This window comes from Meriones unguiculatus, chromosome 6 (assembly GCF_030254825.1).
Source record: "Meriones unguiculatus strain TT.TT164.6M chromosome 6, Bangor_MerUng_6.1, whole genome shotgun sequence".
In the NCBI taxonomy this organism is placed as follows: Eukaryota; Metazoa; Chordata; class Mammalia; order Rodentia; family Muridae; genus Meriones; species Meriones unguiculatus.
In genome coordinates, this window is record NC_083354.1 from 66865119 (window position 1) to 66882598 (window position 17480).

Genomic DNA, 17480 nt, shown 5'->3' on the forward strand with positions numbered 1-17480 from the left:
TCAGGAAGTGACTGTGGGAGTTCATGGAGTGTTCAGTGATAAATATTCTGACCTTCCTATTCACAATCCTTTTCTCTCAAAAGAAAGAAGTTGCAAGATCTTTGTGCTTCCCAGGGAATCTAACTTTTGGATTTTCTATGTTATCAAGATTTATTTTGCTTTGTTTCGGGTATTATTGCTATTTTGAAATAAGGTCTTTGGGGTATTATAGGCATGAGCCATGATGACCAGTTTAAATTTTTGTTTGTTTGATTTTTGTTTTTTGAGACAGCCTCACTATGTAGCTCTGGCTATCTTGGAACTCACTATGAAGATCAGGCTGGCCTTAAACTCACCAAGATCCACTTGCCTCTGCCTCCTGAGTGCTTGTCTCTGGTCATTAGCATGGTAGAGTGAATTGCTAATGACCATAGTTACTCCCCACCCCATCTTTCTTTACCTCACTGTGTTCTGGTAACCAATGGCCTCCCGCCCATGGTTTGTCACGTAACACACTGCACCAAAGCTAAGAGGCCATCAGATGAGCAGCCCATATTTCAGAGTCTACCATTCCATTGCGGCTTTGTTCCTCAGAGCCTCTGCAGGCCAACATCCTCTGACAAAAAGGAGCCTCCAATGTGACATGGTCCTCCATGCTATCTGTAATCTGTCAGATGAAAAGTTCAGGTCTACCTAGTTTTTCTCCCTCTCTTAATTGGTTTTGCAGATGCATGTTCAGAAATGGGAGTTTGCTGAGTATATTTTTGCTGAATTCAAGTGGTTCCCACTGGTATCAGGGGAAGGGAAAGGTGTGTATGTTGCTCCTAGCTGCTTTGATAAAGTATTATTCAAGAGAGGGAACAAAGGAAGAGGAGACACACACTACAGAGTGGCTCAGCCAGCCTAGACTCAGAGTCTGCCCTTTGGCAAGTCCTGTCACAAGTGTGTGTGAGGTGCCTCAAGATCGGCACAGTTTAGGAAACTCAGGGTTGTATATGTAGAAAGAAGTCAGCTCAGGTTTTGGGGAAAGGAATAGGTCTTTTGAGAGAACCATCTATGGGACTTCATAGTCAAACTTCACAATTCAAAGCAGAGCTACACTTCAGGGACCTTCCAGGCAGATGTCCTCTGAGACGGAGCTTTCCAGATTTTGTGCTAATTCTTTAATATTTCATTCTTTCTAAATCATCTGTAGAACAGTGTAGCCATCTTTGCTTACTCTCTCAAACATGCTTCCAGCTTTTCTTGGAAAAAGATTATGTTCTGGATCTTAGTTCATGCAAGATCCTGATAGCTTCTCAGAATATAAAACTTTCTTTGGTCCACCTGGGGTGCTGCCAAAAGGCAGAGAAGGCAAGAAAGAAGAGCTGACTTGCTATTGGTGCTCCTATCTTTGGCAGGCAGCACCTCGTGGCCCTCATTGCAGTAATTATAAGGGTTTGGGTAACACTGAGATTTAGGCAGTGGATGGCAATACTGTGAAGGGCTGTCTGTTCTTGGAAGAATGCCACCCAGCTTCAGTTTTCTCCATCATAATTGTCACTGCTGCAGCTAGAGTGTGGGCTCCTGGCATTGAGATAGATGCCCTCCCCAGGCAGCACAAAGAGGCCGGGCCCTCCTGAGAGTCATCATGACTGAACCACAAGCAAGGCCCTCTTTCCAAATTAACTATTAAATTAGCATCATTTCATCCTTGTCCAAAAATGTGCTCAGAGCTCAGACACGTCCTTCCTGCTTGCTTGGAATATGAACTGTGCCACGCAGGAAAAGCTCAGTCCTCAAAGGGGCCTTTGGGTCTTCTGTAAGGATCTGTGGTTAGGATTTCACTAAATGCCATGCTGGTGGTGGTAGAGGGGGAGGGTTGCACTTTTCTTCTTTCATCCCAAGCCAGAAAGCAGATGACCTAGCCTGCTCTATGCTCGTCATCTTAATCATAGGCTGAGGGTGAATATTTTTGGTTAGTTTCCTTTTTTTATACATACAATGCCTATTTATAGCCATTTGTTGTTGGACTACACCAATTACTTGAGATTACGTGTATTTAGAGAGAGACAGGCTGAGAGTGCAAATTGGATAGGTAGCCATCACCCTTTGTCAGACTGGCCTGTGTGCAGTAGGGTCAGAATGGAGGGTGTGGTTGGCACACGGATGCTGTGCCAGGACAGAACATCTGCTAGCACTTTAACTAGAAGATGACAAGAGAAAATACATGCTTTCTGTTCAGTCTGCCTTACCTTTGTTGCTATAAGATCATTGGCCCCCAAGTTGATGTTTCTAAGGGCATTCTGTTCAAGACTCCCACTGCAGAATAGGACCAGGGAACTCTATCTTTGCCTTGCTCAGCTAGCATCAGAGAAGCTTCCTCCTGCAGCAGATGGGAGCAGATGAGACCCCCAGCCAAACATTATGCAGAGAGTGAAAAGCCTTGGAACACGCAGCCCTAAATGGGATGTCTCCATCAAATCCCTCCCCTCAGGGCTCAGGAGAACTCTACAGAAGAGGAGGCAGAAACAATGTAAGAGCCAGCGAGGATGGAGGACACCAAGAAAACAAGGCCCTCTAGAGCAACGGGATCCATGCACGTGGAAACTTAACAGAGACTGGGGCAGCATGCACAGGGCCTACCTGGGTCCACACCAGAAGTGGAAACACACCCCATCCCTAGGCCAGAAGCAAGCTCCAACTGAGAACCACTTGCAAAAGAACATTTAGTTTTCTCCAAGGGAGTCTCACTGAAGACAGAAACTACTCTTAAGGGTAGGCTGAATATCCTGCAGTAGATGGCCAACAGAAAATAAACTGAGTGGCATCTTTGGAGGTTCCTTGTCTCATAATGTTATATCAGGGAGGAGTCTACAGAGGGACTGAAAAAGACTCTACCCTGCAGGGTATCAAAGCAGAGGCTGAGACTTATAGCCAAACTTTGGGCAGAGTGCAGGGAATCTTATGAAAGAAGGGGGAGATAGGAAGACCTGGAGGGGACAAGAGCTCTTCAAGGAGAGCAACAGAACCAAAAAACCTGGGCACAGGGCTCTTTTCTGAGACTGATACTCCAACCAAGTACCATTCATGGAGATAACCTAGAACCCTGCACAGATGTAGCCCATGGCAGCTCAGTCTCCAAGTTACCTAGTAATGGGAACAGGGACTGTCTCTGACATGAACTCAGTGGCAGGCTCTTTGATCACCTCCCCCTTAGGGGGTTGCAGCCTTACCAGGCCACAGAGGAAAACAATGCAGCCACTCCTGATGAGACCTGATAGAATAGGATCAGATAGAAGGGGAGGAGGACCTCCCCTATCAGTGGACTGGGGGAGGGGCATGGGAGGAGAAGAAGGAGGGAGGGTAGATTGGGAGAGGAGGAAGAAGGGGGCTACAGCTGAGATACAAAGTGAATAAACTAATTAATTTAAAAAATTAATATAAAAAAACTGCTATAAATCACATTCATGTACAAATTTCCTATAAGCATAAGTTTTCAGCTCATTTAGTTCTCGAATACGATTGCCATGTGTACCTTTGTGTGTACCTGGCCGAGTGTCTTGTAAAGTGACTGTACATTCATTCCTGCAAGGAATGGATAGCAGCCCTGCAGCTTCTAAGTTCTTACCCAATTTTCCTCATCACTATCCAGTATTTTCAACTCTGTTTTTTGAATCTATGCTGTTTTCAAAAATAAATAAATAAATTTTAAAGCTTTTTTAAATTTTATTTATTTTTTTCTCTCTTTCCACCTACAAGTCTTTTGCACATATATTATGCCTTCCAGGTTAGTGTTTTTATAGGATTCCTGAGTGTGTAAATAAGTGGGTCTCTGTATCTATATCTGTTTCTTGTGGCCTTTCTTGGCTCTTTTTTTTTCTGTTTGTTTTGTCTGATTTCAATGCATTAGTTTTTATTTTATCTTATTGCATCTTATTTTATTATTATTCCTTAAAAGGCTTTTTGTTTTCTAATGAGAGACAAAAAGGGGATGGATCCAGATGGAAAAAGAAGTAGAGAGAAACTGGAAGGGGGAATGCAAATGAGATATATTATGAGAAAAAAAAAAAGTTATTTTCAATTATAGGAGGGGGGGAGAAATCCAAGTGTCCTTTCTTGCCTCCTCGGAGGGACCCTCTTTCTTGTGACCACTTTCCCATGCATTAGTTTAGCTTCCTGGTTCCCTTTCTTCATCTTTCTGTATTCTGTATTCTGTCCTGTGCCCCTTTCCTTGCTCACTCTATATACTTCTTCCACATTAATTACAGCAGGTAGAAATTGGGATAAGGCACCTGGATGAGGAATCACGACATCAGAGAGGGGTTCCTCATGGAAACTTCCTGATGCACTGTCCAATAGAAAGGATCTTTCTACTTCACTTGAGCCACAAAGCTTACAGTACACCTGTGGCATGTGGACCCCAAATAAAAGCTAGGGAGCCAGACAGCACAGAAACTCCAAGAGCAGGAGGGACAAGCTAAAGAGGCTGAACCTGTTTTCATGGCCACCACCAAAAGTAAGAGATAAGTGGAAATTCCTTTTCTGAAAATGCAGGGTTCGACTGAGGGGTGGTGTGTGAGTGAGGTGAGTGGGCTGGGTGCTGGCTGTTGGGTACCTGGGTTGACCTTGGGGTTAGAGGCATTAAGATTCCACCCAGAAGTGTGGGTAGGTGGTAAGATCATGAAGTAAAAATTGCCAGGTGGAATGTTGAGTTCCAATCTGGAAGAATGAAAGCATTTAAAAGATGACCAGAGAAGACTGAAAAGGCAAGAGGAATTTAAGGAGATAGTGTGGTGGATAAAGCCCATGCTGTACTGAGGGAGAACCAGGGCTCAGATCTCCAGCACCCATGTTAAACCTGGTTGGGCATGCCAACTGCCTATAATACTAGCACTCTTAGGACCATCTGGCTAGTTACTGCTAGCTGAGCAGAACGGTACACTCCAGGTTCCAAGAGAGACTCTGCCTCAGGAAATAAAGTAAAGAACAATGGAAGAACACACGATATAAATTTCAGGCTTCCATATGTGTGTTCCCCCAACACACACACACACACACACACACACACACACACACACACACAGAAAAATAAATAAAGTACAGGAGGCTGCAAAAGAATGTCAGATGAGCTCCATCTGATGAAACCTTTCTTCTGTGCCAGTAGGCACTACATTGCTGGCTTTCTATCCATCTTCTTCACTTGGAGATAGAAAAAGAGACTCCTTAGGGAGGCCTTTGCTAAAAGAGAGATGATCTTCTGGCTAGGATCCCCACCCACCTTTTCCCCTATCCAAGGTCTTGCTATGTATACCAGGATAGCCGTAACTCTCAATCCTCCTGTTTCAGCATCCCAGATGCTGAGATCACAGGCATGTGCCATCATGCCTGATCTTCAAGCTTTCAGTACTTGTCATATATGTTTTTTCAGAGCCCCAGCATTCCCCCATGAACCCTCCCAGGGAAGTCTCATCTCTTTTGCAGTCTCCTAAAACTCTATATGTTTATTCACTCTGGCAACACATGTTTATTGCATATTTTACAATATGGAGTGTTTGAGCAAAATCATCTTTTCCTTTTCATTACTGATCTTTTCATTACTGATTAGACTCTGGCTTTTTATTATTCTGAGGATTTGGTAGCTAGCAGCTACAATGATCAACATAGGCATCTTCTTTATAGATATATGAATCATATCAAGTAAATTATTCGAGATTTAGTATAAACTAAACACGCAAGTCTACTTTGGCTTAATTTTTCAGTATGGTCCCAGGCTGACAGTTCAGGGAGTAGTTGCTTTCCATTTCTTGCCTGACATTGCTCAATTGGCATTGCTGGCTAGTGTCAGACATTAACCAACTGCTGAAGTTCCCCATAAACAGGCTACTCTCTGAGTAGTCACTATGCATAATTCAACAGTGATTAACACTGAGCTCTCTCTAGGCTGAGCAAGCCACATCAAAGTTGTCTTTTCACAAGGACTTTTAAAATATCAAATATGGACAGAGAGTAGGTGTCAGAGAAATTGACTTTGTAAACTGAAAATTATGTACTTAGATTCATTTGAAACACATCATGTAGAACGCATATATAAAAATAATGGGCATTTTTATTTTTCTCCCATAGGTAAAAAGTAACATCTGTAATATTCTTGATCACCTTTTTCTGATTAGCTTCATGTCTGGCATATTTTTCCCGATACTCCTGTTTCAAGCTGTAAGGATTTAATCAAGAACAGACAGGATTCTCAATAAGTAGTGAGGGTGTAACAGAAAACTTGCATTAATTAGGTGAAAGTCCAGGAAGGAACAGTCAGTTTAGTGGTAGGCAGGCCTCCCCTGCTAGGTGTTTTTATAGGCAATGCTTGAGCTCTGAGGTCTGAGTGTCACCCCATCCTTGTGTCCCCACCTATAGGGGGAGAATGAAAGGCAATGCTGTTGCTAAACCCTCCCTGATTGCACCAGGCATCCGGCTTTCTTCTCCAAATTCTTCCTCCTTCCCAGCACTTTCCCTTGTCTCTCCAGCACTGCTGCTTTCCTTTTCTGTTTTCTCTGTTTCTCTCCTTGCTTTCTTTCCTCACGTCCTTCTGTTCCATTCTTCTGGCTTCAGTGTAACACTGGGCAGGCCACGTCTACACCTATGTCCAGTGCACCCCCCAGGTTCATCCTTTGGCGTTGACTGTGCTGTAAATGCTGTGACAAAAATAATATTCTAAAGAGATAGACTTTTGATACAATAGACCCCCAAGAACTGGGGATTCCCTAGGAATCTCATGCTGGGGAAGAAAAGGGTGGGACCACACCATGCCTGGGATTGCTTAGATGTGCATATTCTTGGCTCTCCATTTGAACTATGATTTCACATCAGAACCCCAAAGGACTGGAGGAACTACTGTTTCACTTTCCAAAATAGCCACATTGAATGGATCTTTTCTTCTGATTCCTGCTTTTGATTTGCTTCTTTTAATTTGCTTATCGAAGTATCTAGCTCTGACTTTCTTTACATATTGTGACTCCAGAATTCCAAAATAATGCAGCTTCACTACGTGCTTGACCTTTTCATTTGACTTCAGGCAGAAGCGTTTGGACTCTTGAGTCCATTCAACTTTTTCCTTCAAATTTCTATATGAATTAGAACGGCCTTCTGAGGCTGATGGTGTTGTACCAGGCTGTGAGACAAAGATTGAAACAACAACAGGCAAATGGAGTCTGAAGCTTCACCCGTGGCTCCCAGTGAGCCTGAGCTCGCTTTACCATTACAGCAGCTGAGCGTCCGAAGTCCTCTGTGGGGATGTCCTTAGGCAGTAACTATACAAACACCAACATCAGATTGATGCTCTACAGATGGCACCATCAGATCTCTGAAGGGAGCAGAGGGCCAGGAGCCTAGATCGGCCCAGGATGCCTACATGCCTAGCATGCATGTGCTTGCACGAATGTGTGTACACATGCACACACACACAGACACACACAACAGTTAGATAGGTCATAGATACATACATAGATACATAGATGTAATTTATATATATATATTATTTACAATTTATTCACCTTATATCCCAATTGTAGCCCCCTCCCTCATCTCCTTCCAGTCTAACCCTCCCTCTTTTCCACCCCCATCCTATCCCTCTCCCCTAGTCCTCCTCTCCTACTATCTGACCCTCATCTATCAAGTCTCATCAGGACTGCCTGTGTCCTCTTCCTCTACAAGTTGGTAAGGTCTCCCCACCAGGGGGAAGTAATCAAAGAGCAGGCAACCAAGTTTATATCAGAGACAAGCCCCTGCTCCCCTTACCAGAAGACCCCCATGGAGACTGAGCTGCCTATGGGCTACATCTGAGCAGAGGGTCTAGGTCCTCTCCATGATGGTTGATGCATCAGTCTCTGCAGTAGCCCCTGGGCCCGGATTTGTTGGTTTCCTTGTGGGGCTCCTGTCCCCTCTAGTCCTTCTATTCCGCACCCCCTTTGTTTCAGAAGACTCCCTGTGCTCTGCCCAAAGTTTAGCTGTGTCTCTGCATCTACTTCGATGCATTGTGGAGCTTTTCAAAGGACATCTGTGGTAGGTTCCTGTCCTGTTTCCTCTCTTCTGCTACTTCCAGTGTCTATCCTGTTTGCCTTTTTATAAGGGTGTTTATAAGAAACTCTTTATTTGACACTGAAAAAAATGGTTCTTGCTGACTAAATTCTTCACAACAATGAAGTTCTTTCAAGAATTTTAGGTGGTACAGAACACAGAGGAATAAGGATATTAGTAATAGGAGAGGCAGTTTATATGTTGAGAAAGCATGGGCTTTGTTGAAGCCTCATCATTTGTGCATAAGAAGTAGCAGTGCTCACTGTGGGATAACCAATAACAGACGCTAAATAAGATGGCCTGAGAGCATCAACAAAGAAATTCATTATTAACAAGATGTGGTATCTTGCATAGTGAATTTAAATAGTGAAGAAGAATATACGTGCATATATAATTACAGAACTCTGGGGAGGGAATGATAGTAACAGGATGCTTATAATAACACATGCATTAGTAAGGTGTGAAACAGTGTTGTGTCTATTCCTTGACATACCCACATGGCCTGTGCTTTGAAATGGCTGAGGATGCCTAGAAGCCATAGCTACAGCAGCACATAGAACAGAGAGCAGAATGAGGAAAAGGACAAAGTAGATTTCAGCTTGATCTTCTTGTTCTGGTTCTTTCATTAAAGAAGCAAAGGTAGGGCTGGTGATGGCAAAGATGCCTGCTCCCATGCCTGACAACCTGAGTTCAATCTCCTGGACCCACAGACTAGAAGGAGAAAAATGACTCTTTCAAGTTGTTCCTCTGGCCTCCACATACCACAGAGACACACGCACACATAATTTGTGCACAAAATAAATAAAATGTAATAGAATTTTTTGAAGCAAACATGGCAAAATATCAACATCTGTTCTCTGTGGTGAGGGTCCTAGGGAGACAGTATTCTTTGACACTTGAGTCACTCAAAAATGAGAAAAAGAAAGTTGAGATAATAGTACCATTCATCGTTTAGTCTTAGACTTACTGTTTAGGTATTTTCTGTTCCTGTTTGTTTTAAGAAAAAAAAATGTATATAAATGTAAGTAGTGCTGAGATAGCTGTTTCCTTTCTTTTGTTTATGTTCACAAAAACATACTTGTTTTGTTTTATTTAACATTCGAAATGTTTGATATGGAAATGTGCCCTTTATACAAACTCGTGAAGGGTGAGATGAGAGGATTCACAGTTTTAGCATAGTCTGTGTGCCATGAACTGGCTTTCTGTGACAGACATCCTGCCCACTTCCATCACTAGAAGCATCCGTTTGTGTTACAGCCAAAATATTTGCAGCAAAGAAACAAGAAATCAGCAAGGTTTTCCTTGCAGGGGCTTATGGGCTGGAATCAGTGATGTCTACTGGATTAGTGCCCAGGCTTGGAAAGACTGACAAGGGATAGGACTCTCATCTTTTCCATGGCCTGTAGAGCCTGTGCCATAACCTGTGTTGGATCCAGGGAGCCCTGAAGCTTTGTAGCGATGGAGGACACGGTACAACTCAGGAAGTCTGTTATTTTGTTGTTGTTTGCCTAGCCCAGTCTTGAACTCCCACCTGCCTTTCATCACCTTGGTAGGGTATGAACTTCATTGTTTTAGTTTTTCTGGCAGTGCTAGAAACTTGAATAAGCTAGCAAGTGCTCTGCATCTTATCTATGCCTCCCAACCCTGTTTAGTTTAGTTTTGCTGCTTTTTGAGTCTGCACTTTTACAGACGTAACCACACACTGTGACAATGACTTACTAGACTGTCTGCTTATTCAGTAAGACAAGGGACCTTCTAAAGTATGCCCAAGACAACTGCCTTGACCATATTTGAAAAGTTAGCAAAGCAATATGAACTTAAAACAGACTAAATAGGGCTAGAGAGATGGTTCAGTGGTTAAAAGAGCACTGTCTGCTCTTCTAGAGGTCCTGAGTTCAATTCCCGTCAGCCATATGGTGGCTCACAACCACCATAGGATCTGATGCCCTCTTCTGGTGTCCAACTATACATACAGCTAGAGCACTCATATGTAAAATAGATAATTAAATCTAAAAAAACAAAAAAAAAAAAAAACCACAGACTAAATAGTATTCAGTGAGGTCCAAAGTTGGAGCTGAAGCTTATAAATATATGTACTCATGGTCATGGATACATTCATCCCTTGCCATCATGGGTCAAACAATGGCCTCAGCTAAAGTGACTTTACATACTCAGATGAAAGAGGAAGTTAGCCAAAAAGAGAGAGAGAGAGAGACTGCCTGTGCTCAGCTCAGACTCTTTTCTGGGTCTAAGGTCAGAGCAGGCACATGTCCGGGATGTTTGTAAGCCATCTGAGCCTCACTGTGTGCTCCTCAGGGAGCCTGTGACTGCTCAGCATGCTCAGTGACTGTGGCTAAGTATAAGCCAAGGGTCAGCTACTAGCAATTCTTTCTCCTGAGACCTGAAGCCATGTTCTCTACGGGTGATTTTATGGGTACAAAAGGTGATAATTTAGGTTAATCAGTCTGGCTTCTGTCTCTGAACTTGTTCTAACCTGGGGGGAGGGTGAGTATTAATAACTGTTCCCTCAGGAACTTTATCAATTGCTATCAGACATTAAAATGATAAATTGATATAATCCACAGAGGCAGGTGCATCTCTGTGAGTTTGAGGTCAACCTGGTCTACAAAGCAAGTCGAGTATAGCCAGGGCTACACAGAGAAACCCTGTCTCAAAAAAAAAATAATATAACCCTGCTGTCTCCTAATAATTTATATACTCAAACTGTTCATACCCCCATAGTTATCCTGTTGAATAGTTATAAGCATTTTCATTAACTTTTAAATTTCATGAACGGTTTAAAAATAAATGTATCTGTGGGGGTTTGTGTGTGTGTGGTGTGGTGTGCTTAACCTCTCTGAGCTTGAGACAGACTTCAATAAAATGTACATTTTATAATTTAAGATACTAACTGCAAAGGTATAAGCATTCACATATTTCACTTACACATTTAAAAATAAAATGAACACACACGCGTGCTCTCAGCCCAGTCTTGCTCATACACACCTGTGCGTGCACACACACACACCACCCAGCTCAGTTGCTGTAGAAGACACTACTGTGCACATAGCCTGTACACATGTTGGCATGAGGCAGTGATTTTAAGGATGGATTAGTCCTCTAATCTCCCTGTATTTATAGGGGTTTATGACTGACCTGTAATGTAACTATTCTTTCTGTTTATATTTAATAAAAGATCCGTTTCTGTGGCAGGATACACATTTGCACTCTGGTGCTGAACAAAAGCTACTGTTCTACAAGAAGGGTATAAAATGTTGATTTATAATGACACAGGCCAGTAACAGCAATCTAATTCTTCCAAACTATTTCTCCCCAGGTCCTGGCAAGAACATGGCTCCAGCAAAGAATGATTCTCTTCCTTTAGAATATCCTGCCTTTAACACATCTATCCATGCTGGTATTCGATACAAAAATTGGAAACTCCTCACAGGCCACCCAGGTAGGATGCTTAGCTCCCTTCCTGCAGCTGCCAGAGAAGGGCTGTGTCCTCAATCTTTCTGTCCTCTTGGCACTTCATTCCCTGGGCCATTTCCATAGAAAAAGGAAGTCCTTATCACTATGTTCTAAGCCCTTTTCTAACTGGCTCCTCAGGGCCCCTTGCCAACCACTCAGTTTGCTCATACATCTAAAATATTAACTGCAATCTTAAGAAGGTAGCTATCTGCTTAAGGTTCCATGGTCTTCTTTTAAGCCTCTGTCTGATCTATATTATACAACTCTGTCCTCATGGCCTAAAAAGACTTCCCACCAAACAGAACAGCAAGGGAAAGCTCATCAAAATGATGGCTGCCTTTTGTTTGTTTGTTTGTTTTTGGTTTTGTTTTGTTTTTGTTTTTCAAGACAGGGTTTCTCTGTGTAGCCTTGGCTGTCCTGGACTCACTTTGTAGACCAGGCTGGCCTCGAACTCACAGAGATCTGCCTGCTTCTGCCTCCTGAGTGCTGGGATTACAGGCATGCACCACCATGCCCAACTGATGGCTGCCTTTTTTGTTGTTGTTGTTGTTGTTGTTTTAATATACCTCTGAAATTGAGAGTGGAGGAACAGCTTCACTTGCTCATTCTGAGTAGTGGGGATAAGGAGAGAAAACTTCTACTTGGATGCTTCATAGACATATATGGACTTCAGACATATGTGACTGTCAAACATAGTATATACCAGCTAGCTACAAATCTTCACCAATGCTCTGGCTGGGGAAGAGTCTGCTTCTCTTTCCCCATTCTTAGAAAGGGACAGTTTGCAATGCTTTGTAAATATGACATATTAACAGGGGCTCTGATACAGTTTAGCAACGCTGAGCTTATGAGTGCTGTTGGTGTTTAGAGTGACTGTTCATGGTTTGGGATTGTCCCATGTATTACAAAAGATCTTGGAATCACTGTTCTGTGTTTGCTCAATACCAGGAATGCCCTCATTTCCCCAGGCATGGTAACAGCTAAGACCTCCCCCCCCTCCTGGAGCCACCCTACACATTTTTTTAATGTCCCTTGTTATGAAGTAATAGGATCTGTCTCATTAAAGCATGGAAATCATATTCTGAGACAAATCTAGAATCAACACCAAGAAGCACATTTTTTTAAATGACACAAGCCCAGGCAGCCTTGTTCCTCACTTCCTTGAGATTAGAAACCAGTTTCTGTAAAGCAAAGGACACTGTCAACAGAACAGAATGACAGCCTACAGACTGAGAAAAGATTTTCACCAACCCTACATCTGATAGAGGGCCAATATCCAGAATATAGAGAACTCAAGAAGTTAAACACCAACAAACCAAGTAATCCAATTAAAAAATGGGGTACAGAGCTAAACAGAGAATTCTCAACAGAGGAATATTGAATGGCAGAGAAATGCTTAAAGAAATGCTTAACATCCTTAGTCATCAGGGAAATGCAAATCAAAATGACCCTGAGATTTCACCTCCCTGGACCTTCCCTATCAGTGGACTTGGAGAGGGACATGGGAGGAGATAAGGGAGGGAAGGTGGGATTGGAAGGGAATGAGGGAGGGGGCTACAGCTGGGATGCAAAGTGAATAAAATGTAATTAATGTAAAAAAATAAAAATTTAATTTAAAAATACTTTAACAGAAAAAATGTTTAAACAATTTTAAGTTTTTTCTGTAATTTTATTGTCATAGTATATGTATATGTAAATAAATAATATTTTGACACTTAAAATAATAGATAAAGTAAATTTTAAAAAAAGAGAGTCTACCTCACACCCATCAAAATGGCTAAGATCAAAAACTCAAGGGATGACACATACTGGAGAGGTTGTGGAGAAAGGTGAAACCCTCCTCCATTGCTGGTGGGAATGTAAACTTGTACAACCACTTTGGAAATCAATCTGGCACTTTCTCAGACAATTAGGAATAGTGCTACCTTAAAATCCAGCTGTAACACCCTGAGCATATATCTGAAAGATGTTCAAATGTACAACAAGGATATTTGCTCAGCTATGTTCATAGCAGCTTTATTCATAAGAGTCAGAATCTGGAATCAACTGAAGAATGGATACAAAAATTGTGGTACATTTACACAATGGTATACTGCTCAGCAATTAAAAACAAGGAAATCATGAAATTTGCAGGCAAATAGATGGAACTAGAAAAGATCATCCGAAGTGAGGTAACCCAGAAGCAGAAAGACATATACAGTATCTTCTCACTTAAAAGTGTATATTAGCCATATAAGATAGGAAAAACATACTAAAATCTATAGTCCTAAAGAAGCTAGACAACAAGGGGGACCCTAGGGAAGAGGCTGAAACCTCATTCAGAAGGGCAAACTGGATGGACATCAGAACTAGAAGACAGGGAACAGGACAGAAGCCTTCCACAGGGAGTCTCTGAAAGACTCTATCCATCAAGGTATCATAGGAGATACTAAGACTCATAGCCAAACTTTGGGCAGAGTGTAGGGAATCCTATGGAACAAAGGGGAGATAGAAAGACCTGGAGGGGACAGGAGCTCCACAAGGAGAGAAAATTAAAAAATAAAATAAAATCTGGGCACAGGGGTCTTTTCTGAGACTGATACTCCAACCAAGGACCGTGCATGGAGAGGACCTAGAACCCCTGCTCAGATGAAACCCTTATGCTGCTCAGTTTCCAAGTTAGTAAGGGGATCAGGGGCTATCTCAGTTGCTTGCTCTTTGATCACCTCTGCGGGGCGGGGGGCAGCCTTGCCAGGATACAGAGGAAGATAATGCAGCCAGACCTGATAGGCTAGGGTCAGAGGGAAGGGGAGAAGGGCTCCCCTATCAGGGGACCAGGGACGGGACATAGGGTGAAAAGACAGAGGGTGGATGGGATGGGAGGAGACAGGGGCGGGGCTACAGCCGGGATACAAAGTGAATAAATTGTACTAAATAACAATTAATTAAGAAAGAAAGAAACCAGCAGAAGTGCTTTTCCCCAACTAAAGTTTCATTTCCTTGTCAGGTTGTGGTGCCTGGTTCCCACCTCCAACTCAGTCCAACATTTCTGAGATACTGTCATTGGACCCATCCACCAAGACTCTCTGGCTGTTTGATATCCATCGGGATCCTGAAGAAAGACAGGATGTGTCCCAGGAGCACCCGCATATCGTCCGGAAGCTTCTTTCCCGCCTGCAGTACCACCACAAGCACTCAGTGCCTTCCTACTTCCCACCTTTGGACCCCCGCTGTGACCCCAAAGATACTGGTGTGTGGAGCCCCTGGATGTAGGGCTCCAGGAGGCTGGAGCTCATTTCTGTGCAGGCTAGACCTCAGACCCCCCTACTCTGCCGGCTTCTCTTCTTTACCATCCCCACCACTTCACCTGGCCCTCATACTACATTACCTACCCAAAAAGTCTAGTTTCAACCCATAGTACATTTTAGAAGCCAGTAAAAACCTGGAAGGATCATGCTCTTGGCTGGAGTTAGTGTCTGGGGCCAGGGTGGCTGCGTTCATCCGGCTTCCTAAGCTGTAGTCGCTGGGAACTCGCGTCCTGCAGGCCAAGGCAGCTGGCTCTTTTTGCTTCACAAGTCAGCCATTAGAACTCCCTTTGCTAATAACCACTTTTATTGGCAAGACAGATGTCTTGTAACAAAGGCAGGGAGCAGATGATTGCTAGTGGTTCTGCTGGCTGTGAGGGCTCCCTGTCTAGGAGATCTTGTTTAGGCTTTCTACATCTGTGACCTGTCAGCTTACCCCTAACTCACTCATCTTGCTGTGGAGCATAAAACCTATTGCAATAAGCCATCATGGAGGGATCCCATGCCTTGGTTTTGGTTTCTACGATAGTTACGTGTGTAATTATCCTACCGCCCCAACCACTATTGCTCATTCTGTCTAGACTTCTGCAATGCCTCAGCTCGTGTGGCTCTATTCCTGTCATGCCTTTGGACTTCACTGCCCAGTACCTGAGGTCACTCTCCCCTCCCCTCCACCCATTCTGAGCTTCAAGGTAGCCCCAAGCCCTGCCCACAGAAGGTGGACTGGTCATTCCATGGCCATGCTCATGGGAATTGTCGGTCTGTGGCATCTGCTAAGGAGGTTTATTCTCAGTTGCATGGAAGCTGTCAAAATTGTGGCAATATTGTTCACTGTGCCATGATCTATGCTACTTTCTCAAGCAGTGGAAAGAAAGGCCACTGTGCCCTGAGGTGATGGAAGAAGCAGTTTGAGAAAGGAAGTGGCCAATCACTGGTACGCTGGCCTTAGTAAAACTGAGGAGACAGCAACCATGTTCCTCTCATTATCTGTTTTACTGACTTGTACTAGGGTTCTCAGGTTAAAGAATGAGCACACACAATCTGACCTTCAGCCCTTTCTCAGACCCTCTTCCATCTTCCATCCATATTAGCTGTGGGAAGTGTCAGACCCAGCCTGGGGCAAAACTGTGCTCCTCGTCAGCACCGCTGCCTTGCCTGTGGCTTCTGTTTCCTGGATACTCTCCTTTGCCAACAATCTCAATTTCTATTCTTCACTGAGCACTAGAAATTAAAACCACCAAATAACATGATATATGCCCTTATGTACGGCCATCTTCAGTTCAGTAGCAGTATTTTCTGGTCATTAATATTCTGTATTTTATTATGATAAGACTATTATAAGAAAATGGTGCTAAAGATAATGACATCTTCTACCCACTGGACTGGCAAACAGCTGGGGTGGCCATCAGGCCCCCTCTTGTTCCAAAGCCTTTGGCAGCATCTGAATGACATGAGTCTGGATACTCCTTCCAAGCCCTGTAGCTATAGTGCTCTGTCACTGAAGGTTACAACATCATAACACCTATTTGATCTTTCCTTATTCTCTGAAGAGCTGTCCTCAATTCTAACTTTGACTGTGGGCTATATTTGAAACATTAACATGCTAATAGATTTAAGAAGACTTTCAGAACGTAATTTTTAAAATGACTGGAGATTTTGTCTGATAAAACAAATAGAATGAAATATGTCTCAGAATATCTCTCATTGGATTTTCATATTTTATAAAAACAGTAAAGACTGATAGCCTATCTTTAGGAAGATTGATGTTAGTCCTTTCCAAATCTGTTTAATCTTAAAGAAGCTTTTGTTTATTGACTCGTGAGCTCATTCCTTTGTTACCACATGATTGTTCCAGACTTGAGGGACAAAATAAACTTAACCTTTCTAAAATTGTGTGAGCCTTTGGACTTGAGGCCTGTATTCGTGATGCTTCAGGAGCTCGGCAGCAGTGCTAATTGAATGGTATGAATGTACCCAGGGTGCTGGTACACTTTAAGGTAAAGAAAAAGGCAAGTTTTGTGTATAGAGGCATTGCCACATTTTTTTCTGATTTGCCAGTTTTATAATATGTGACTTGTATCTCAACAAGTACAATAAGAATATTAGAGGTTTTGTTTTTTTTTTTTTTTTAATGTGTCAAGGGCTGCTGAAATTGTTCAGTGGGTAAATCATTTTCCACGTAAGATGGACACCTGAGCTTGGGCTACAGAACCCACGTAACAGTGGAAAGAGAGGACTGACTCCATAGACTTGTTCTCTAACACATGCGCCATGTCATAAACAACCTCCCCTGGACCAGAGTTACAGTTTCAAGCCACTTACCTGAGGCACTCGACACTGAGCCTGCGTTCTCTGAAAGCTTAGTCGTTGCTCTTAACAGCTGTGCCATCTCCGCAGACCCATCTGTGTCTTTTATAAGATTCATTAGAGGACTAGCTCAAGTATCCATCAGCACATAAGTGGGTAATAAAACACAGTGTATACATAATAGAATGTTTCCCAGGCATGAAAAGAACTGGCGTTTTCATACATTCTATAATTTGGATTAACTTTTGTCTTAGTTTGGGTTTTATTGCTATGAAGAGATATCATGACCATGACAACTCTTATAAAAGAGAACATTTAATTGGGGCTGGCTTACAGTTTCAGAGGTTTACTCCATTTTTATCATGGCGGGAAATATGGTGGCAC

At 42.9% G+C, this 17480-nt stretch overlaps 1 protein-coding gene across 1 annotated transcript in view; it reads left to right on the forward strand.

The window, feature by feature from the left end:
* Positions 1-16679, forward strand: part of Arsb (arylsulfatase B) — a 188776-nt gene extending 172097 nt beyond the window's left edge. The window contains exons 7-8 of the mRNA XM_060385574.1: positions 11369-11491; positions 14492-16679. Of these exons, the coding sequence (XP_060241557.1) occupies positions 11369-11491; positions 14492-14757 (389 nt within the window). The 3' untranslated portion in view covers positions 14758-16679. The remainder of the gene's footprint in view (positions 1-11368; positions 11492-14491) is intronic.
* The last annotated feature ends 801 nt before the right edge of the window (positions 16680-17480 follow it).